The sequence below is a fragment of the Culicoides brevitarsis genome, chromosome 2 (assembly GCF_036172545.1).
Source record: "Culicoides brevitarsis isolate CSIRO-B50_1 chromosome 2, AGI_CSIRO_Cbre_v1, whole genome shotgun sequence".
NCBI classification, from domain to species: Eukaryota; Metazoa; Arthropoda; class Insecta; order Diptera; family Ceratopogonidae; genus Culicoides; species Culicoides brevitarsis.
The window spans coordinates 4695475-4719344 of record NC_087086.1 but is presented as its reverse complement, the minus strand read 5'-3'; the positions used below and the strand labels follow the sequence as shown (position 1 = coordinate 4719344).

Here is a 23870-nt window from a genome sequence, read left to right as displayed (position 1 = left end):
GGAAATTTAATATTGAAATTTTTTCTGATATTTTTGAGCATTTTTCATTTTAAAAGTATCTGAAAATAATTTAAAAATATTAAAATTAAATTAATTTATTAAAAATATTTTAAAATTTTATTTTTTAATTAAATATTCTTTCATTAAAATTTTTAAATATTTTTATTTAATTTAATTAAAATTATTTTTTTTAATTAAAAAAAATGAATTTTATTTTTTTAATTTAAAAAAAATAAAAAAAAATAATTTTAAAAAAATTTTAATAATTTTTAATAAAAAAAAAAATTTAATTAAAAATTTAAAAAATTTAATTTAATTTAATTTAATTTAATTTTATTTAATTTTAAATTTTTAAAATTAATTTTTGATTCAAAAATTTAAAAAAAATTTTAAAAAATTATTTAAATTAAATCAACTTTTAAAATAATTAAATAATTTAAATTTTTAAAATTTAATTCAATTAAAATTAGAAAATTAATATTAAAAAAAATATTTAAAAAAAAAAAAAATATAAGATTTAATTTTAAATTGAAAAAAAAAAAAATAATTTGAAAAAAATATGAGACTCTAATTAAAAATGAAACAAAGAATATTAAAATTATTTTTTGTTTAAATTAAAATAATTTTTAAAAAATTTAAAAATAAATAAAATAAAAAAAAAATAAATTAATTTAAATTTTAAATAATTAAATTAAATTTCTTGATTTTTAAAATAATTCAATAATTTAAAAAATTAGCAAAATTAAAAAAAAATATAAAATTTTTAAAATATAAAAAAAATAATAATTAATTTTTTTTAATCTAAAAGAAGATACTAAATTAAAATTCATTCAAAAAAAAACTTTACTGTAAAAAATTATTAAATTATTTTTACAAAAAATTAAAGAAAATTTTCTTAAAAACATAACTCAATTTTTTTTCCTTTTTTTATTTCTTCCAGGTGACAAGAAAGAAAGAAAAAACAACCTGAACAATTTTTTGTACAAATAAAAGTCAAGATAAGCAGAAAAGTGGTCAATGTCAACATACACACAAACCTTCAACGTAAGAAAAAAAGATTGTTTGAAGTAAAGGTGACATAATTCAAACAAGAAGAATCCGTGTCAGCTGTCGTTCTTTTTTTGTGATATATTAAATTTATGCGATAAGACCTTCTGTACTGCAGAGAACGGGACAAAAAATCAGCTTAAAGTAAACAACAGCAAACAACATTTATGGAAAGAATTCGCGTCGTCGACAAGAAGAGGTAAAATATTTAAATTTTTTTGACTCCATTAAAAAGTTAAGGGCGCAGGGGTTGTTGATTCGAGTCCTTTTGCTTATCAGCAAGAAAAATTTTTTTCGGGTTTTTCTTCGTGGAAATCTTGCGACAAAACAACCCCATCGCACATTTTCTCTAACATTAAGCTCTTTGCAGCAAGTAGCGGCGCAACATTACCATTAACAACACACCGTATAAATGTATAATAAAATATCAACAGACGATATTATCATTGCCGAGATACATTAAAGGCATATTTGCACAAAGCCGAAAAAAAAGTGAAGAAGAACTCACGCAAAGCAAAAAAAAAGTAAAGAGAGAGTATTGAATACATAAATAAGTGACTTTAGGCAGTTTTTTCTTTTCAACTCCTCACTCTTCGCTGCTATTTCGTGCTGTCTTCTAACGAAGAAGACACATAAAACACACCTGACTTTTACTCTTCTTCTTAACATAACATGACTTTTACTAATTTCAAGTTCGTCTAATGTCGTGATCGTGCGAAAAGTCCCAAAACAAACGAAAAAGTGAATGAAATTTTAATCACAAAAAAGAGACATTTGAATAAAAAAAAAGAACCACGTGTAATGTAATGAAAAATAAATTTGCTTTAAATGTAAGTTTTAGTCGACTGTCGTCAACAACAACAAGTTGAAGCAAAATATCACACAAGAGAAAGTTGTAGTCGTGGGAAAATTACCAAAAATCCTGTTCAAATGAATGTTGTTTACATTTTAGGGTTAATTATAGGTAAGTACTCAACTTTCTGTCTTTTTTCTCTCTCATCTTTTTTATTATTTTTTTTTATTTTTTGTTGATTTTTCATTAAATTTGATTTGTGACTTTTGTTTTGGGAAATTATAATTTAATTTTTCCCAAAATAAATGAAATAAATAGTTTTGCATAATAATAATTTTTGTGATGATTGAAATTCAACAATTCATGTTGAATATTTTTATAGTCAAGGGAATTTTTTTTATATAAAATTATTAAAAATCTCTCGGTTGATTTGTAATAATCATAAAATTTTTCAATCATAAATGAGGGATTATTTTATTTTATGAAATAATGCTCAATTGAATACAATAAAAATAATTTTAATTTTTTGCTTGCATTTTAACAAAAAAAAAAAATAATAATAATAAAATTTAATTAAAAATAAATGAATAAATTTAAACAATATTTTACATTTTTTAGTAATACCAAAAACATTTTTTTTAATTTTAAAATTATAACATTTAAATAATATTCACTTTAAATTATTTAAAAAAAAAGTTTTTTTATTATAAAATAAAAATAAATTAATTTATTTATTTAAAAAAAATTAAACAAATAATAAATAAATTTAAAATTAAAAAAAAATATTTAATTTTTTTTTTAATTAAATAAATACAATTTTTAAAATTTTTTAACTTTAATATTTAAATTAATTAATAAATTTAATTTAACATTTTCTTGTAAATATTTTTTATGAGTTTAGAAAAATAATTTATTCACAAGTTGAAATAAAATAAAAAAAATGAGCTTTTTTAAATATAACATAAATATTAAAAATATTTTAAAAAATATTATTTTAATTAAAAATTTTTAAAATTTAATAAAAACCTTAAATTAAATAAATGATAAAAAAAAATAAAAATATCCAGAAAATATTTTCTATAAATTCAAAAAAGTCAAATATCTAATTTTCTCATTTCAAATAAAAAAAAAACACTTCACATCAGAAAAAAATATTTCTTTTAAAAAAAATAAATCCCCATGTTAAAAATTGAAAACCATACAGAAAAAAAGTAATTTAAAAAAATCAAAAGGATCACGATTTAACACAAAATACACAAATATTCTCTCGAGTATACAAAACTCCAACATCGTATACGGCAAAAAATCAAATAAATCGTTTACCTTTCTTTCCATCCTGCGTTGCCATCCATTTTTCTTCTGCAATCGTACTATTTTTTTTTTACACACACATAAACTAAGTAGTTGAGCGATAGATATATGGAGAGGAAACGATGATGAGGTAAAAATGATCTTCCAACCACATTACGATGATTAAGGATATAAACGAAGAGATAAGATAGCAAAAAAAAAGCATAAATATAGAAGCAATGCTTCGAGGCACTTAAATATCGACCAGAGAATAGACCCAAATTAACTGTTACATTACTTGCCAGCTAGTTGTTGCCTTACGGAAAGAAAAAATTTCAGCCAAGTACAGGTTGATGCTAATAATGATAATAATAACAACAATCACTGTACGTTTAAAATATCAGCCGGGGAGAAAAATAAATAAATGATGAATATTAGCATTTTTTTTTGCTTTCTTTTGCATTTTATTTCTGATGGAAGTCCAGTTGTTTTGTTATTATTAGCTAAGAGCTTCGTTTTTTTTTTGTTCTGTGCATTGCCAAGATAATGTTTGATAATGATGATTTCTTCAGGGAGATTTTAACGAAAGAAAAAAAAAAGAAAAATCATAAATAGAAGATGAGGAACATCAGAAATGGAAAAAAACCTTTGATAAACATTACTTTTAACGATTTTTTTTTTCGTTCTGTTCGTTTCTTCGAGCAAAGTTCATTCGGTTAAATATTTGAGAGGTTAAGTAAATGAACGTGTGGTTAGAGCAAAAGTTTGCACAAGTGGGAATTTCGTTCAAGGTAAACACGTCGACGTTGATTTAGAGACGATTTTCTATTTAACCAGAATTTGCGTTAATCGACCGTAATTTTTTTTTTTTTGGTTCACAAGAAAATTAGTTTCAAAAATTTGTCGTAACTTTAAAGAATTAGATTTTTTTGTTTTTTTTTAATTTTATGATTTAAATTTTTTTCTAATCTTTTGTTTTTTTTTTTCACGATTCTCAAAAATAATTATTCAATATTTTTAAATAAATAAAAAAATAATAATAAATAAATAAATAATAAAAAAAAAATTATCTATAAAAAATAAATAATTAATTGGAAATTAAAAAAGTACAAAAATAAAAAAAATAATAATTTTAAGAAATTAATGAAATTAAATTATAAAAATTATATAAAATTAATTAATTAAATTAAATTAATTAAATTTTATGTACAAAAAATTAAAATAAAAATTTTAATTAAAATTTTTTTAATTAAATTTTATCTAAAATATGAGATTACAGTAAAATCTCTTTATTTTTTTTTAATTAATTTTTTTTTATCAATTAATTAAATTTTTAAATTAATTAATTAAAAAAAATAATTTTAATTTGATTAAATTTAACTTATTATTTATTTTTTTATAGATAAAATAAATTTTAAATAAATAATTAATTAATTAAAAATTAATATAATTTTAATTTGATCAAATTTAACTTAACATAAAGTTAATTAATTAAATTCGTATCTAAATTTATTAAAAAAAATTTAAAAAATATATTTTACTAATTTTTTATTAATTTATTAAATTTATTTAAAAATATTTAATTTTTTTCAATAATTTTTGTTTTTTGAGTTTTATTTTATTTTTTAAATAAATTTTTAAAAATTTATAAATTATAATTTATACAAAATATTCAAACCTCCTCGAGATTAAAATTAAATTTTTTGTCTTAAGCAACTTTCTGTCTTTGTCATTTCATTACCGCCTTTTTTCCCCGAAATGCGGTAAGAAGAAAAAAAGTCAAATCACTTATTCAACTTACAAGGCCAAAAAAACGTCAATGATCATAATAATTATATGGAATGATGATTAAATGGTCTCCATTGCTACATTATTTAACCGCCATCGCGCGCCACAAACGACTATTTTTTCGCTAAAGTGCGTCTGAATAAGTGCGAGACTTACGAGAAAAAAAGGTAAAAAATGATGAATAATGACTTTGTTTTCCTGAAATTCTCTTCCGCTTATCTTTGTATTGTGTTCGCGACGACAACGGTGTTTTTTTTCGCTTGAATGTGTGTGACTTTTGTTGTTGTTCCATCAGTAAATTAACTAAATACGTTGTCTGGCGTTATCCCAACGAACAAAAAAAAATAATCATGCAAAGTTCACTAAGTAGGTACACGACTTACTCTAGCTCGGGGCAAATATCGCTACCGAGAACGTTGCTCATCATGATTAATATAATAAATAATAAAATAAAAAAAAAACGAATCTTCGGGATGAGTGAATAACAAAACTTTTTCCTCCTTCTTTTTCGCTTCTTCTTTATGACTTGCGTTTGATGGGTGTTCTTTCATGCAACAGAAAGTTGTTTTTCCGTGATGATGGTCAAACTCAATTTCCAATTTGCGGATGAAATGATGTCGACTTCAAGCGCACGCAAATCATTTCAAGCAAGTCTATTTCTGCCATAAAAATGAATGAAGAAAAAAAAACTATTGAAAGTTTTTATTAGAAAAAATATCAAGTGATGGCATCGCATTTTTATTTTTTTTTATTCTGCCCAATGCACATTTTGATATTTTTTTAAATTTGAGATTTTTTAATAATTTTTTATTTTTTTTTCAAATTTATAAGACATTAGTTTTTGACCCAATGCACATTTTAAAATTATTGCCCCAATGTAAATTTAAAATTTTTCAAATTTTTGTCCCAATGCACATTTTTTAACATTTTTTTTTAATTTTTTATTTTTTTTAATTTTTTTTCTAATTTACAGAATGTTAGTTTTTGACGCAATGCACATTCTAATATTTTCCTTAACAAAAAAAAAATAATTTTGCATAATTTTGAGTTTGATCCCAATGCACAATTTGAAATGTCTTCGAATTGCAAATTTTTATTTTGAAGCTTAAAACAGATTTAAATTCTATTTCCAAAGCACTTTCTACAATTTTCTTTTAAAAAACGTTTCCATAATTTTGAACCCAGTGCACATTTTAAAATGTCTGCCCATGGCAAATTTGAAATTTAAAGCTTAAAACAGATTTAAAATTTTTGTCCCAATACACATTTTAATTTTTTTCTTCATAATTTTTGTAAGTTCGTGATCTAATTCAACTTTTAAATTTTCATCCCAATGCAAATTTTGAAAAAATTTCAACCACGTGACAATTATTTTTACTCGAAATGCAAAAAGTAGAAAGACATAGTTAAATCATTTATTTATTTACTCAACAATTTTACTGCTCCTCAAGTTCTTTTTATTACTTTGGAAATACACTTGAGTGACATTTTCAATTTCGTGTCAAGTGTTATCATGTTCAGTGCATGATTTGTGCAACATTTCTTCTTCTTCGTTCTCCGTGTCTGTCTCATCATCATTACAACTTCCATTATTATTATTAATAATAATAAAACTTACTTTGCCTTGCCCACAATCTTGAGTATTGAACTCGCAATAATTGAGGTGACACTCGAAAAAGTAGATTTTCCTCATGCAACGAAATATTCGCAACTTTTGTTTGGCCATTTATCAACATGGTAGCACGAGAGGAAGACGACACATATTTAAATCTTCATCTCAAGTAATCATGCCACGAGAGAACTTTAGCAAAGTAATATATTGAGTACTTATGGTAAGGCGACGAGAGTCATAGACGAACACTCTTTGCCAACTTAACTTCGGGAAGAGAGCACAGAGTGAAGTGTAAACTAAATTGAAAATGTCAAGATGTCGGATTAATGTTTGTAAGAATTTTATTTTTCATCATTTTATTTATTTTTTTTTGTTATATATCCTCAGTTGAAGGCACATTATTGTTGCAGAAGCTGTGCAGTGCGAAAAGATCGAGCAAATAGATTTATCGAGAAATATAAATGGGTCGATGATTTGTTAAAATATGCTCTGAAAAGGATGAAAAGTTGCACTGATGATGTGTGTCTGATATGAAAAAGTTAAAAAATGCAGAAATTTCACAAGAAAAAAGAGAGTGCAAGCCAGTTTTATTGAATTTAAAGAAAAATGTAAGAGGTCAAGTAGCTGGAAAATTCTTACAGAGATAAATCAATCAAAGTTTTTGTTATACGGAAATTTAAAGGAAATCCGAAAATTTTGTGATATTTTGTATAAAAATATATTTCCTTGAGAAAAATATTATTCGAAATTTTTTCAAGCTTAAACTTGATAAAAAAAATTAATAAAAATATTAAAAATTGAAACATAAATTTATTATTTTAATTATTAATTAAATAGTAATTAATTAATAAAAAATAATAATTTAATTTAATTATAAATTTTAAATAAATTAAATTAAATAATTAAAAATTAAAATTTAATTAATTTTCTTTAAAAAAATATTTAATAAAAAAAATCATACAAACTTAAAAAAAAAATTTCTTGAAATTTTTTAATGAAATAAATTGAGATTTTTGTTAAAATTAAAATTTAATAAAAACGTAAACCTTTTTTGATTTAAAAAAATTATAAAAATTTTTTTTTGACAAGAGAAAAAATTATTTTTCTCTTTTAAAATTTTATTAATAAAAAAAACAATAAATAATAATTCTTGATAATTTTTTATTGAAATCGAAAATTAATCCATATAACAAATAAATCTTTTTTTATTTATCTTTTTCTTAGTATATGTAATTAAAATATTTTTTTATACGTCATGCACTCCATCAATTATTTTGTTACATATCAAATATATTAAAATTAATTAAATTCACATTGATTGATGTAAAAATTTTCCAAGAAATTCACAAAATAAATTGATAAATCGTATCATTTATTTGTGTAAATAAAAATTTATCAAGAAATATCAAGAACATGAACCAAAAATATTAAATACGAAAATTTTCGAACAAGAAATATTTTCGAATTAATTTCCATTCGAACGAAATGAAAATTCATTCGAACATAAAAAACATGAAAATTGTTCGAAAATATCTTCGAATAAAATGTTCATGAAGAAAATCATTTCGAAATAAATTTTACTGTTAAAAGCGCCCTCTGTGAGAACTTTTTCAAATTAATTCTAATAGATCGTTGGCGTCCATGTATAAAAAATAGGAAAAGCCACATAATTTAGTAATAACCGCGGATTTTTAGGTGCACCATCGCCGCCGTGTATTCAGAGTGAAAATCACAACAAAAATGCAGTAACAATAAATTTAAATCATCGTCATCATTTTTGTTTGTACAAAATTTGTGATTTTCGGGCATGCATTCTTTACTGTTGACTGCATTTTCGGGCATATAAACTGTGTGATATGTGTTCAATTTTTTTTCGACTCATTCGCAATAATAATGTCATTTTATTCCGTATACACGATAAACAGGATAAAAAGGAGGAAGTCATATTTGCATACAACATAAAATTTATTGGATTTTGATATTGTAGATCTTTTTCCTGTTTGCTGGATAATAATGGTGAGCGACGCTGATAAAATAACAATAACAAACATAATGATGTAGGTTAGTTCGGTGCACGTCTTCAGCATTTTTTTTACTTCAAATTGTGTCAGAAGCACACACAAACAAACATTAACCTTCCTCCGCACACAAATCTCTGCACCGTTTATTAGCTGGCAGTTTAAACTTTGATTTTTGCTTTATGGCAGCACGAGCGGAGGCACGAATGATCCAATTCGCATTATATTTATTATATGTTTGGAAGAAATTCGAGAGATGTGGATGAATGAATGCAGTTGTAATAAATTTATTTTGATACAATAGAGAGAAGAAGAATAATGATTTTTCACTGGATGGAACACGCAGGAAAAAACGAATAAAATTTTTCGTACAAGCAAAAATTCCGATTGAAGAGGAAAATCGTACGGTAGCTACGCGATATAATAAAAATAGTAATAAAAGAGCAAAAAAAAAAAATAGAAAAAAGCCAATTAACAGGATGTATAAATTTTATCTCATGTTCTGCAATTGCTTTCATTGCAAAAATAAAATAAAAAAAAAATTCTGTTGAATCGAAGAACGTTTTTGAGCAGTATTTGTTCAAGGATGAATCCTCTCGTTTTTTTGGCTCTGGAATTAAAAAATATTTTTATTTTGATCCTTTGAACATTTCATGATATTTTGAACATTGAACATTTTGAATAAATTTAATTAAATTTTAAAAAAATAATCGAAATAAAAAAAATATTTAGGTAATTTAATAAAAAGCTACTTAATTTGCAAAAATAATTAATTTTAGTCAAAAAAATTGAAAAAATAATTAATTTTAGTAAAAAAAATTAATATTTAAAAAATTAAATTTAATATTTTATACCATCAGATATCTTTTTTATTATTATTTATATTTTTTTAAAAATTTAATAAATTTAATTTAATTTTTAAAAAATTAATTTTATTTATTAATTTTAAAAATTAATTTTATTTAATTATTAAAAAAATAATTTTATTTAATTAAAAAAATTAAATAAAAAAATATTAAAATTATTCATATAAAAATATTAAAAATATTGAATTTTTTTAATTAATTTTGATTTATTTAAGCTATTTTAATTATTTAAAAAAATTGTTTGATAAGGAAATTAAAAAAAAATGTTTAAAAATAGAATTTCAAAAAAATAATTAATTTAATTTTTTAAACTTTAGAGTTCTTTTGAGATTTCACATTAAAATCTCTTTTAACATAATAAAAAAATAAAACTATAAAAAAAAATAATGAAATTAAAAAATATACTTAATAAAATTTAAAAAAAAATTAAATTAAAAATATAATTAAATTAAAAAAATAATAATGAAAAAAAAAAATTAAATTACTTTGAAAAAAAATTTTTTTTAAATATTAAATTTTAACAATTTTTAAACCTCAGAGTTAATTTTTTTACATTTCTAAATGAAAAAATAAAAATCATTCCTTGCCAGGCAAAAATCTAAGACAAAATCTCTTTTAAGCATAAAATTAGTTTCCTTATGCTTCCTTGCAAGACATAAACTTCGCAAAAGATCCAACAACACGACACACAACACACAACCAACCAAGCAAAGAGTAAAGAACTTCTTTGCGGAAACACAAAGTAAATACTAAAATCTTAATTTTCCTTCTGTACGAGCTGTACTTTTGTACGTACAAAAAAAAAACAAACTATATACACAAACATCAAATTATTTTCCCAACTATTAATAAGCGTATGTGCATCTACTTTGTGCTTTGCAGGAAAACCGCGCAAACATTCAGCGATATAAATCCACGGATTTTGTTTCAACTTTTCAACTGATAAACGCCAAAATATATATTTTACGAACAATATACGAGCGATATTTCCGCTCTTTGTGCTTCTAACAGAAAGCCGAGTTGTTATTCGCGCGCCGTTAAAATCATCATCATTAAAATGGGGCAAATTTAAAAAAAAGAGAACGTCGACGCGGAAGATAGAGAAGAAACTTTCAGATCAAATTTATACTTGAAAAAAAAAATATTTCTTATCAAAAATTAACGAGACAAGATTTTCCTCGTTTTACTGATTGTTATCGTGTTTCCTTCGCTTTTCCTTAACTGTGTGCGGTATTAAGATACTAATAACTTTAATGGTTCAATATTTATTTATAGGAGTTTAGTGTTGTAATTATTCAAAGTTTTTTTTTATTTTGTCGGAAAATTAAATGGAGACGGTTGGTTTATTTTTTTTTTCTTTGTTTAAAGTTTAAAATAAATTATAAAACAAGTTTCGTTCAAAAACAGATTTTAAATAGAGTTGTTTGTTAAATTGAACGAAATTTCATAATTCGTTGAAGTTTATTCATCAACTTCCTGTCATCGTTATAAGAAGCTGTCTTGTTAAAGAATAGACGTTTCTTTATTGCAATTAAAATAAGCATTCTACGATGATTTTCGAGAATTTTATAAAGATCAAAGAAATACTTGTTTTAGATTACTTGACAGTAAATTTCAACGTATTTAGTTTTTTGTTAAAAAAAAATAAATTCTTATTTTTTTTTAGTTTTTTATCATAAACTATTTTTTTTTTTTTTTCATTTAATTTTTTTTTAATTTAAAAAAAAATTATATAAAAAATTTTAATAATTTATTTAAAATTAAATTAATTTTTGTATATTATTAATTTTATTAATTAATTAAATTCTCCAAAATTAAATTAAATTTGAAATAAATTTAAAATTTTAATTTTAATATTAAAAATAAATTAAATTTAATTAATTTTGAATTATAAAAAAATAATTTAAAAAATTGATCTTAAGAGCAAAAAAAATACTCTATGATTTTTTTTATTATTCATAAAAATTAATTTTCTTTGAAAATAAAAAAAAATTAAATTTAATTAATTTTAAATTTAATAATTAAATTTAAAAAAATTTTTTAATTAATTTAATTTTAATTAATTAATTAAAATTAATTTCAAAATAATAATTAATAAATTTAAAAAAATTGATATATTTTTATATAAAAAAAATTAAAAATTTTATCTTAAAATATTAATATGCTTTATAAATTTTTTATTATTTAAAAAAAAAAAAAAAAAAAATAAATTAAAAAATTTTGAAAAAAAATGGAAAAAAATAATAAATAAAAAATTAAAAATGCACACAAAAATTTGGTAATTTGGAACAAAGAAAAATTACAAAGGAAACAAATTATTAAATAATTAATTAATTTCCAAACAACATTCTTTGTGTCATTTTTTGCGTCATAACAACGAAATTTATCTCTCCATTTCTTCCAATAAATCTAAAAAAAGCTTTTCCTCATCCCTCACAAATTTTTACGTAATACTTCGAGTGCATCGTCTTCCAGTTTTACCCTTCTTTCAGACGTAACAAAGTCTCATTTTAAGCTTTACGCATGTGCCATAACCAAAAATTTCCCCTCTTTTGCCAATTTTTAACGAACTTTTTATCTCCTTCCTTCCGTTAACTTCGTACACGACTCGAAGCCAAAAAAAAACGTTACTTGATCTAAATTTTCCCTTTTTTTGCGTGTTTGACACAAAATCCTACCTCAACACATTTCTGCACAAAATTCGTTACTTTTTTAACGAGACACACGAGAAAACGAAGGGGCGTCAAGATCCTACGCACAGCATGTGTCGACGGGTAACTCAGTAAGTGAGGAAAATTTTGTTACACTATTTTTATACATACACTGGCACATCTTTTTCAGTTTAGATGAAACCGTGTACGTGCAAAGTGGCGTTCAGCAGTGAGAAGAATCGCGCGGAAATACAAAAAAAAAACAAATTATATAAAAAGTAATAATAAATTATAATTATTACATTAATTATTTGTCGTGATTGTCTCGAAAAAAAAATATTTGAGCAAAAATGTGAGACAAAAATTTATTAATTAAATTTCCAAAAGTGACAAGACGAAACAAAATACAAGAAAATGCTTTAAGGATTTAATTATTATTAAATTTATCGGAATTGGTCAAAAGGGCAAACTACAAATTTGTCATTAAATTGCCAAAGGAGATTTAAGATCAAAGAGAAAATTGTAATTAAAGTGAAATCAAACACATAACTAATCAGTAAAACTGACATTTATATCAAAATCAGAAGCAAAGGTTATTATTTTTGTAAAATGTCACATGAAACGGAAATTATTTTATTAACATCATTAAAAAATTTCCCGAAAAAATAAAAATTTACACAGAAAAACATCTTAATTAATTGAATTTTAAATTTTTCACACAAAAAAAAGTTTTATTTTTACAAAAATTAATGCAAAATAGATTAAAATTCCACTTTCACAAGTAAACATGAGTGAAGAGAAATTTTTAAAAAATTTTTATAACAACAAAAAAAAATAATAAAAAGTTTGCTCATTATTATAAAACGTGTGATTATGCAAAATTTTTAAAAGAGCAAAAAAAAAATTATTATCCTACTCTCGAGTTTTAATGCGCGCTCCTCTTCTCAAGTAATAGCTCTGTGAATTATGTTCGTTTCACAATTATTTAAAATAAAATAATAATTTTTACATTGTAATGTCCACTAAACTCATTTATTTGCGCAAAATGCATTTTAATGAGGCTTTTCGCAAAAATGAGAGGATTTATGTCGAAATAATTTTGTTCATTTTGAATCAAAAATTCGGTTTCATGTGACAATTACGGAAAAAATAATCCCTTTTTCGACGTAAATGGACTGAAAATATTTACAACATCCAAGAATAATTAATTACAATAATTATCCTTTCATTAAAAAGGTTTTAGGCAGTCTTTAAAAAATAATCATAAACAATGGGATGCTCTATGGGCCGGTAGTTCATAAATAATTAGTCTGTGTAGAGAAAAAAAATGTGAATAAGTGAAAAAAACGGAGGGTTAGATAATAAATGACAAAAAGTCAAAAAAATAAATTACTTTAACGAAAGAAAAAAATTTCCGGAAAAATTAAGATTTTAAATTAAAACCGGATGAAATAAAAAAAGTCATCAAAATGTCTCAACGAAAAAAAACAAAAAAATAATAAAAAATTAAAGAAAAATTAAAAAATAAATTCTGACTAGTTTTAGTGCAATATTAAAAATACTTACAGTGTTGCCATTACAATTGTCCAAAATATCCGCACAAAAGGAATTATTTTTCTCCTTGCGACGTTTCAGCGACGAAACATCATCATTATTATTATTATTGCTGTCATTGTTGGCACAACTTGTTGCCAAACGGATTATTATTATGGTAGACCCGTTGAAAATATTTTGGGTTCTCACAAACAGCACCTACTTAGGTAAATTATATTTTTTTTTTCTACATTTAAATGCTTTTGCCTTTTGTGACATGTCCTCAGAAATACTTTTAAGGTTAATTATAAAATTAAATGAAATCACGTCCCTTTTTAGATGCGGTTAAATTACTTAATATAAAGAAATTTCTTGGAACTTTTGACATTTTCTTGACAAAAGAATTGTGCCAAAAGTTTGATTTGATTTCAAAAATGCGGGAGTCTAAAAATAACATATTTTTAGCAGGAAAAATGTTTATTTTTGACAATCTTGTGATCAAAAAATCGCGAAAAAAGTTCTATATTGACGCATATAAAAAAATAAATTCTTCTGGATTTTTTTTTTATTTCCACGTGGTTGTTTTGAATTTCCATGGAAGTACTTTATTTATTTAATTAATTAAGTTTAATAAGTATGAAGAATGTTTTTTATGGTTTCATTATTTATGTATGTATATCCCTCAAGGATATGTTTTTGTTAAATAAACAAATGTATTTAAATTTTTTTTTGTTCATTATTGTGTGGGATTCTAAGAAACAATTTTGGTGAAAAAAATAGGTTCGTTTCCCATTTTTGTGTATTTTTAATATTTTTTTTTTTATTTTCTCTCAGAAAAAATGTACAAAATTTTCATTTGCATATAATGAGGCATTTAATAAAAAAAATATTAAAAACACAAAAAATGGAAAACTTATTTTTTTTAACTAATTAAATTAAATTTAAATCATTTTTTGTATTAAATATTTTTTTTTTAAATAAATTTTTAAAATATTAATCAAGAATTTTTTCGAGAATTAAAATTTAAAATAATTGTTTTAGGAAATTTAAAAAAATATGTTTTATTTTATTTTAATCCAATTTCAATTAAATTATTTTATTTTTTAATAAAAATTAATAAAACAATTTTTTTAATAAAAAATTTTTAATAAAAAAATAAATATTTATTTAATTAAATTAAATAAATTATATTATAATTTTAAAAATAATTTTATTATTTTATTTAATCGAATTTTAATTAAAATTTATTATTTATTCAATAAAAAAATATATGTTTATTTATTTAATAAAATTGAAATTCACGAATTCATTAAAATAATTTAATTTATTTTATTTGGAGATAATTAGTTAAATTAAATTTTGATTAAAAAAAAAATAAATAGAAATATTTTTTAAATAATTTTTTTACAAATTTCGTCAAATAATAAAATAATTTAATAAGAAATTATTTAATTTTATTTAGATAAATACTTTTTTTCTAATTTTTAATTTATAAATAAAATTACATTTTAAAATATTTAAAAAAAAAAATTCTTTTCAAAAAATAATTTTTTTAATCAATTTTTTTATTTTCATTAATTTGAGTATTTTTGAAAAATTTTTAAATTTCGTAATAAATAAATTATTCCTTAAAAGACTTAAAAAATCATAAAAAAAATTCTTGTCCCCATAATAAGCCTTCCCAAAATTATGTGCAAAATCATCATTTCCTCTCCATAAAGTATCCCTTCTCTTTGTCTACAGCAAAAAAGCCACTTATTGTTGCGGTACTAATTCTATTTAATTTCTTATAATTCTAAATGTCATCATAACTTACAATTACAAATCCGGTCAACATATTGTTAAAACTTTTTTTTTCGGTACTGTCATTAAAATAATAACAAAACAACTTTTCAACAACTGTCGTTATGTGCTTGTGTGCACAATCCTGCCATATAATTACGTACTGATTAATATTTTATTGTTACCCTTTCCCATCTTTTCTTGCTGTTTGTTACTTTTTTGTCCGATTTTATCATATCAAAGTATGTCGTTGTTACACTTTTTATTTAAATTTACGGCAAAAAGGGTCAAGCGTTAATAATTTTATCATGATTTTTCCCTTTTTGTTATTATTTTTATACAGAAAAAAAATATAAAATTTCTTTTTTTTTTTGAAAAGTCAGACGAATTTTGTTGTTTTTTTTTATGGCAATGATGACATTAAAGAGAAAGTTCTTGCTACAAAATTTAATTTTATTTTGAGATTTTTGTGTGATGTAACGCAAAAGATGTGATGAAATATTCCGTCTCCATGTCGAGAAAAATGAGGAAAAAAAAACAAGTAAAAAGAAGAAAATTCTGCTCGAAAGTTTGACATGCTTCAAATGTTTGCTTTGATGTGTAAGAAGTGATACAAAATTCATGTCGAACGGGAAAGAGGCAAAATTGGGTTATAGACAACAAAATTTCTTACCGAGAAAATGTGTGAGTTTCAGCAAAAGAAAAAGCTACTCACGAAATTATAAACTTTAACATGTGTTGAACAAAAAAGTTTTGTCAATCATCTTTCATGGTAAAAGGTTTCTTTTTTCTGCGTCTTTCGGCAAAAAGTTATACATAAACTCGACGAAAAAAAAAATTTCCCCTTTAAAAATAATTAATTTTTTAGAAACCTGTCAATTCCGGCGAAATTTTCAAGCAATTACGAAAAAAAAAATTAAATGCAAAAAATAACTCAGGAAATGTAAAATAATAATGAGCCTCATCCGTTTTTTCTCTCCTCATGCTCTTCGGGGAAATGTTTGTGCCTTGCATTCAAATTCATGCAAAATGACTTTTTATGTTGATGCTAACGAGATGCAAAGGAAATGGCATCCCTTTTGTCCGTGCAGACTGTCATTGCCATGCCACGCCGCAAAAAAAGCACAAAATAATGTATTTTTAAATAAAATTATATTGTAAATACGAAGCAAAAAGATGGTTGCAATGTGGCACAAAAAAGGGAACAAAACCGCTGCTCGCAAATAAAAAATGTAAATCAGTGAAGTGTACCCACAAAAAATGAACCATAAAAAAAGAAGAGAAAAAAAACTCGATGAATATAATTCGAATGAATATTTTTTAGCAAAAAAAAAAAAATAAAAAAATAGAAAATTCCTTTCTTTTTCTGGATTCACACAACTGGAGGAGATTCGTTTGAATAATCATATTTTTTTTATTTTATTAATTTCATTCAGAAAATCATCTCTTGCTCAATCGGCTCTTTTTCTTTATTTTTTTTGCCTTTCTTTAAAAAAATGAATAAATAAAAACTCGAAATTCATGGTCTTTTGTGATGAATTATCTTTTCACGAAACTTTTTTCTTTTTTTTTCTTCGACTTTTGTCCCAAACTTCCCAAAAATAACGAGGATAAAAACAAAATTAATGACCTGGAATAACGAAATGTTAGAAATAAATCGATTAAATGTGTGAAAAGTTAAACGAATTAAATTAAAAAAGGAAACCATAAAAAATTATTTTGACAGTTCAAGTTTTGAGTTTTATTTATTTATTTTATTTTTAAATCAATCATTTTTTTATTTTGTTTAAAAAAATTAATTAAAAAAAAAATAATTAAATTAAATTAAAAAAAAAATATTTAATAAAATATTTTAAATTAATTAATTAAATATTTAAAAATTAAATTTAAAAAAAATAATTGAAAAAAAATTAAATAAAAAAATATTTTTGGATTTAAATTTTAAATTTAAAAAAACTGTTTTGTTTTAATTTTTTTTTTTTTTAAAAATTTTTAATTTTTTTTTTTTTTAATATAAATCTAAAATTTTGAATTTTTTTAAATAAAATTTATTTTTGCTTATTTTAATATCAATTAATATTTATATTTTATTTAAATAATTAAAATTAAATATTTAATAATTTTAAATAGATTATTTAAATATTTCAAAATAAAAAAAATTATTTTAAAATAAAAAAAAATAAAAATTTAATGAAATATTTTAAATTGAAATTAAATAAAAAAAATAATTGATATTAAAAAATAAGCAAAATAAATACAAAAATATTTTAAGATTTAAATGGATTTTAATTTAAAATAAAAAAAAAAAAAAAAAAAATATAATTTGATTTTTTTTTTAATTTTAAAATTTATATTTTTTTTTTTTTTTTTAAATAAAATTTTTATTTAAAAAAAAATTAAAAATAGAAGATTTATAAATTTTTAAATAATTTTAAAAGTAATTCAAAAAATTATTTAAAATTAATCAAAAATATAAATTTTATCAATAAAATTAATATTTTTTCAATTTTTGTCTTTATTAAAAAAAATATGAACTTACCACAAATTAAAGTAATAAAAAACCCCGCTTCTTCAAACATTTTTCATCGTTCTTAATTAAAGTCATCCTCCCTCCGAAGACTGATGTCACGTCGTCCTTTTGTAAGTTCATTCATAAATTAATTAAAAAATCATCATAAAATGTCTGTCGTGTCGGCACGACTTCATTTTATGTCACATTTTGTAATATTTTTTCCTTTGCTCATTTATCCTGCACTTTTTTCTTCTTTCCAAACAAAAAAATATTTTAGAAAAAAAAAAAACAGGAAAAAAATCAGTACGACCCATTTCATTACCACTCGTTTTTTTTCTGTTTGTTTTGCAACTTTTTCCTGTACTTTTTTTTTTGCTTCGTATTTATAATCAATTCCCTCGTCGTGTTGCTTGTTGTTTTTTATTTTGTTAAAACTCGATAAATTTTCATCTCGCCACGACTCAACCAGAAGAGACGACAAACTTTTGATTTCATCAACAACCAATAATTCCCCTTTTATGCGAGAAAATTTCGCAACGTTGTAACGAAACATGTTGTCACACCTGAATTTTTTTTTTAAATTCTTCGGGGAATTTCTGTTTATAAATCATTGAATTATCAGGTGTTCCAATCGTAATAAATATGAAATATATCTTCGTCTTCTTCACGGGCGGCGCTTATCAATATATGTAGCTGCTAGACAGATGTTCCGCTATCTCTTTGATGAAGAACGCAAGAAAAATTGGATGATAAACGGATAAGCAAAAAAGGAGGAAAAAATATTGCGAACGCAGATGTGTGTTACTTCCGTTTTTTTTTTTTGTTTTATCATCTTTTCTCTTCTTTTTGTCCAATTTTGTGTCGTGCCCAAATAGACACGTTTTTGGTGTAACAATAAGTAAATTAGGAAGAAAAAATAAATTTTTTGCCTTCTTCGTAATTTTGACCTATTTTCTTCTTCGTTACGTTTTCTGTCATCTCTCATCATGATTCAACTTTTTTTTTTGTGGAAGTTTTCTCTTCGTGAATGAGCCTTAATGCTAATATCTTATAACAAGTAATATAATAACGGAATGACCTTCTTCCATTATATTACATACAAAAAGCAAAAAAAAACTTTTTTTTTGTCTCTTCATGTGACTTCGTTCAATGTCATCCGCAAATAATGATGATATTTCTCGGAAAATCTAATAAATGACGAAAAAATCCTTTTCGCAAACGTTCTCTTGGGGCATATGCGATAAATCTGCAATCTCAATTTCGATTGTTTGTGAGTTGTAATAATAAGTTTGAATGAATGCGAAGACCGTCATTACTCTTTTGATCTACGGTCCGTATACTTTTTTCGAATGTCGAAAATTACACACTCAAATAATTTGGTGAATTTAGTGCGATTTTCGGAAAACAAAAGAGAAAACTTGACACGCCTCCGCTTTGTCGTGGCCCGTTATACTGTTTGTTGTTCTCATCGTCATTATTTTAACAACAACAACAGAGAAAACGAGTACAATTGACATTCACTGAGAATTGAGTGGTCCCTTTGTGTGCCAAATGTACTCGGTTTAATTAAATTTTGTGACTTCAAAGGTCCATTTGTTTGGGCTTTGAGAGATATGCATCAATTGTCGCGTTTCAAAAAGGTGAAAATCAGTCACGGAACAGGAAAATATGCTTGAATAAATCTTTTGGTTTGACTGAGTGACCATGTAATCCGTGATTTTGCTTTTTTTTTGCGATTTCAATCATCATAACTTACGCAACAAAGTTGATGACACAAGAAAAATGCGGGTTTAAGTAAATGATGGATTTTGGCATTGAAGCGTTTGTAGAAGAAAAAAAAAATCTGTAAGATGTTCATTGTTGTTTTAAAAGTGACTAATTTGACTTCAGAAGTTAGAATTCAAAATTTAAAAATATTAAATTATAGATTTTAAAAGTTAGCTCTTCAGATCTGAAAAGCTTCAAAAGTTAGCTCTTCAGATTTTAGATTTTAAAAGTTAGCTCTTCAGATTTCTCAAATTTTTTAAAAGTTAGCTCTTCAAATCTGAAAAGCTTCAGTTTTTAGAAGTTAGCTCTTCAAATCTGAAAAGCTTCAGATTTTAAAAGTTAGCTCTTCAAAACTGAAAAGCTTCAGATTTTAAAAGTTAGCTCTTCAGATCTGAAAAGCTTCAGATTTTAAAAGTTAGCTCTTCAGATCTGAAAAGCTTCAGATTTTAAAAGTTAGCTCTTCAGATCTGAAAAGCTTCAGTTTTTAAAAGTTAGCTCTTCAGATCTGAAAAGCTTCAGTTTTTAAAAGTTAGCTCTTCAGATCTGAAAAGCTTCAGATTTTAAAAGTTAGCTCTTCAGATCTGAAAACTTAAAGCTTCAGATTTTAAAAGTTAGCTCTTCAAATCTAAAAACTAAAAGCTTCAGGTTTAAAAAAAATCAAAATTTTAAAAGTCAAAAGTAAATCTAACCTCAAAACAATTCAAATCATTTAACCTCTTGTTCATAGGGCACTTTAAACGATGTCAACCCACACACAAAAACCTTCAATGTTGACACAAAAACTCTCTCTAAGAAGGTCAATTATTTAAACTAAACTAAACAATACCGCTCTTACATTGTTTGGTCAACCACTCGTACGAACTTGACTTTTTCGCGATGATAAAAAAAAAGTTTCCTCGTTTTTCGTAAGTAAGTAATACTAATAACAATAATAGTGCGACACGACGAAAGCAAACACGAAAAAAAACCTAAGATGAATAAGGAAAAGTTTTTATTACACGGCATTTTGTCACCGTTGCTGCTTCTTTTCTATTAACGCAGCGACGACACTTTTAGGAATAAAGCTGCGGATCCTTTCTCTCTCCATTGTTTAAACAGTGTGTTGAGATAAATATTTTAGCGTAGAAACTTTTCTCATTGTTTTAATGACATGGAAAGCGGTGACATAATCAGAAAAGAGAAAGTAATTTCTACCTCTAATAAGCGAGAAATTCATCTCGTCACAAATAATACTTTTTTTCATGTTCTTAATTTTTTTTCTTGAGATGAAAAAAAAATCTCAAAAAGAAGCGATTAATTTTTTTGTAAGAATTTCCGTGAATTTTTGAACAAAAAAGCACTCAGGAAATTCATTTTTTAATTTTTTTCGCTCCTTTTGGATTTTTTTTTCGTATATAAATAACGGGCGGAAATTAAATGCACTTGACAAACAATAATTCCCTCTTTTACGTCGCTATTACTTTGCCTTTTGTAAAAAAACACTTGACACACGTTTTTACACAATAAAGCTCCTCTTTTAATAACCTGCCAAAAAAATTTGCTGTCTCTTACCCTTTTTCACGGATTTTTTTTTTCAAATAATTTTTTTTTCATCTCACCTCTCGTTTAATAACACTTACTATTGTCTATCTTTAAATACAGGGAGAAAAATTCAGACAAAAAAGCAAATTAAAAATATTAGTATTCATAGGGAGACGCTGCTATCCACTTATCGTTCACACAATTTTTTTCTCTTGTTCGCCTCGAAGAGGAAAATAGCTTAAAGATCGATTAAATCACGAGCATGTCTATGAAAATGGGGCAAAAAATCGGTTCAATTCAACAAGAAGGAGGAAAAAAATGGCGTGAAATACGAATCTGTTGAGTACCTGCGAGTCTACTTAGTTTTTACGCGTGATATGGCACGCATCACGCGGAAGCATACAAATATCGTATCGTAATTTCCGATTTTTTTCCTCACGTATTTTTTTTTTGTGAAGGTTATAAAATATAGAAGGAAAAAAAATTCACTCTTAGCAAAATGCCTCGAGGATTTTTTTTCTTTTCGTAAAAATTTGCTTGGTTTGAATTAAATGGAATAAGTGTCGTTGTGGTAGGAGAGAAGATACGCCTTATCATCAATCGTTTACTTGTCTTTACCGCTTTTTTATGCGTTTGTTATTATTTAATTTTCAACGTGACGCACTTACTTTGAATGTCAGGCACTTTACTTTGTCAAGCCCCAAAAATTCCAAATTAAAATATTTTTTTGCCTTCTTTTCACAAAATTTCACCTCTCCTCGTACCTTTCTTTATTATTATTATATGGCATGAATTTATCCTCGAGAGAAAATGTGTCTGTGCTAAAAGAGTTGAAAAATTAATGAAAATCCTTGTCTCTCTTTCCATTTTTTTTTTCATTTTTGCTCCAATCGTGTTTTCTCTTGTATTTATTTGAAGAAAAATCCATTTTTATGTTTGTCGTGTAATTATCAGGCACATTAACATACGTTTAACATGAATAAATCTAAAAGAAGAAAAAAGGATTTATCAAATGGAACCGCAATATATTATTCGGCTTACGCACACGACTTCGGATTTATAGCTGCTTTTATCTCCAAGCAATCGAGAGATGTTCTCATGGTTTGTTTAAAGTTTTGCCAACAACAATCTTCCGCAAGAATCTTTAAAACAACAACAAAAAAAAGTTTCTTTCTTCCCATGACAACCGATCATATTTCATTTGCTTTTTTGATCCTTCTTGCCACAAAATGTGAAGACGATACGGCACACACACAGGTTTCATGTTTCTCGAGTCGACCACACAAATAATATTGTGCTAAAAGTTTTTCCGCTTTTCTTTAACTAAATATTTACTTCGCCTGCGAAAATTTTCCGGATTACACGTATAGATGTTTTGTTTAACAATTAGGTAGATTTTTCGGATATCAAGCTGTGCGTCAGCTGTCTTCTTGGCAGTTGAACAAAACAAAAGACCAACGAGTTGCCATCGTGTGTTTTGATACAGGGTTGCCAGATTTCATGGAATATATTTTATTTATTTATATTTATATTTATATTTATATTTATATTTATATTTATATTTATATTTATATTTATATTTATATTTATATTTATATTTATATTTATATTTATATTTATATTTATATTTATATTTATATTTATATTTATATTTATATTTATATTTATATTTATATTTATATTTATATTTATATTTATATTTATATTTATATTTATATTTATATTTATATTTATATTTATATTTATATTTATATTTATATTTATATTTATATTTATATTTATATTTATATTTATATTTATATTTATATTTATATTTATATTTATATTTATATTTATATTTATATTTATATTTATATTTATATTTATATTTATATTTATATTTATATTTATATTTATATTTATATTTATATTTATATTTATATTTATATTTATATTTATATTTATATTTATATTTATATTTATATTTATATTTATATTTATATTTATATTTATATTTATATTTATATTTATATTTATATTTATATTTATATTTATATTTATATTTATATTTATATTTATATTTATATTTATATTTATATTTATATTTATATTTATATTTATATTTATATTTATATTTATATTTATATTTATATTTATATTTATATTTATATTTATATTTATATTTATATTTATATTTATATTTATATTTATATTTATATTTATATTTATATTTATATTTATATTTATATTTATATTTATATTTATATTTATATTTATATTTATATTTATATTTATATTTATATTTATATTTATATTTATATTTATATTTATATTTATATTTATATTTTATTTATATTTATTATATTTGTAGTTTATCGAAAACTTTTCAATTATTTATATCTTTAGTATCAAAAAGTTTATTTTTTTCTATTTAAAAGCAACAAAGTTAAAATTTGAGGTTAGAATTATAAGAGATCAAAAAATATTCAATTAAGCTTTTGATGAAAATTTTCAAAAACAACTAATATAAGGTGTTATAAGTAAAATATAATTAAAATTAATTTAAAAGCTATGAAAAGTAAAACATTAAAGATCAAAAAGTTTAAAAAAACCAAAACAATTTAATGAGTTTTTAATCTTTTTGATGATTTTAAAAACATCTGTTTAAGACAAGAACTCTTCGGAAAGCTAAAAACTTTTTAGCCAGCCTT

The 23870-nt window shown here is 23.1% G+C and overlaps 1 protein-coding gene across 2 annotated transcripts in view; it reads left to right on the top strand.

Annotated features, from left to right (window-relative positions):
- LOC134830653 (neural-cadherin-like) overlaps positions 1–23870 on the top strand; it is a 165737-nt gene that overhangs the window by 80190 nt on the left and 61677 nt on the right. For both annotated transcript variants that reach the window (XM_063844203.1, XM_063844202.1), the window contains exons 3-4: positions 941–1246; positions 1418–2011. In XM_063844203.1, coding sequence (XP_063700273.1) covers positions 1978–2011 — 34 coding nt within the window. In that variant the 5' untranslated portion in view covers positions 941–1246; positions 1418–1977. The remainder of the gene's footprint in view (positions 1–940; positions 1247–1417; positions 2012–23870) is intronic.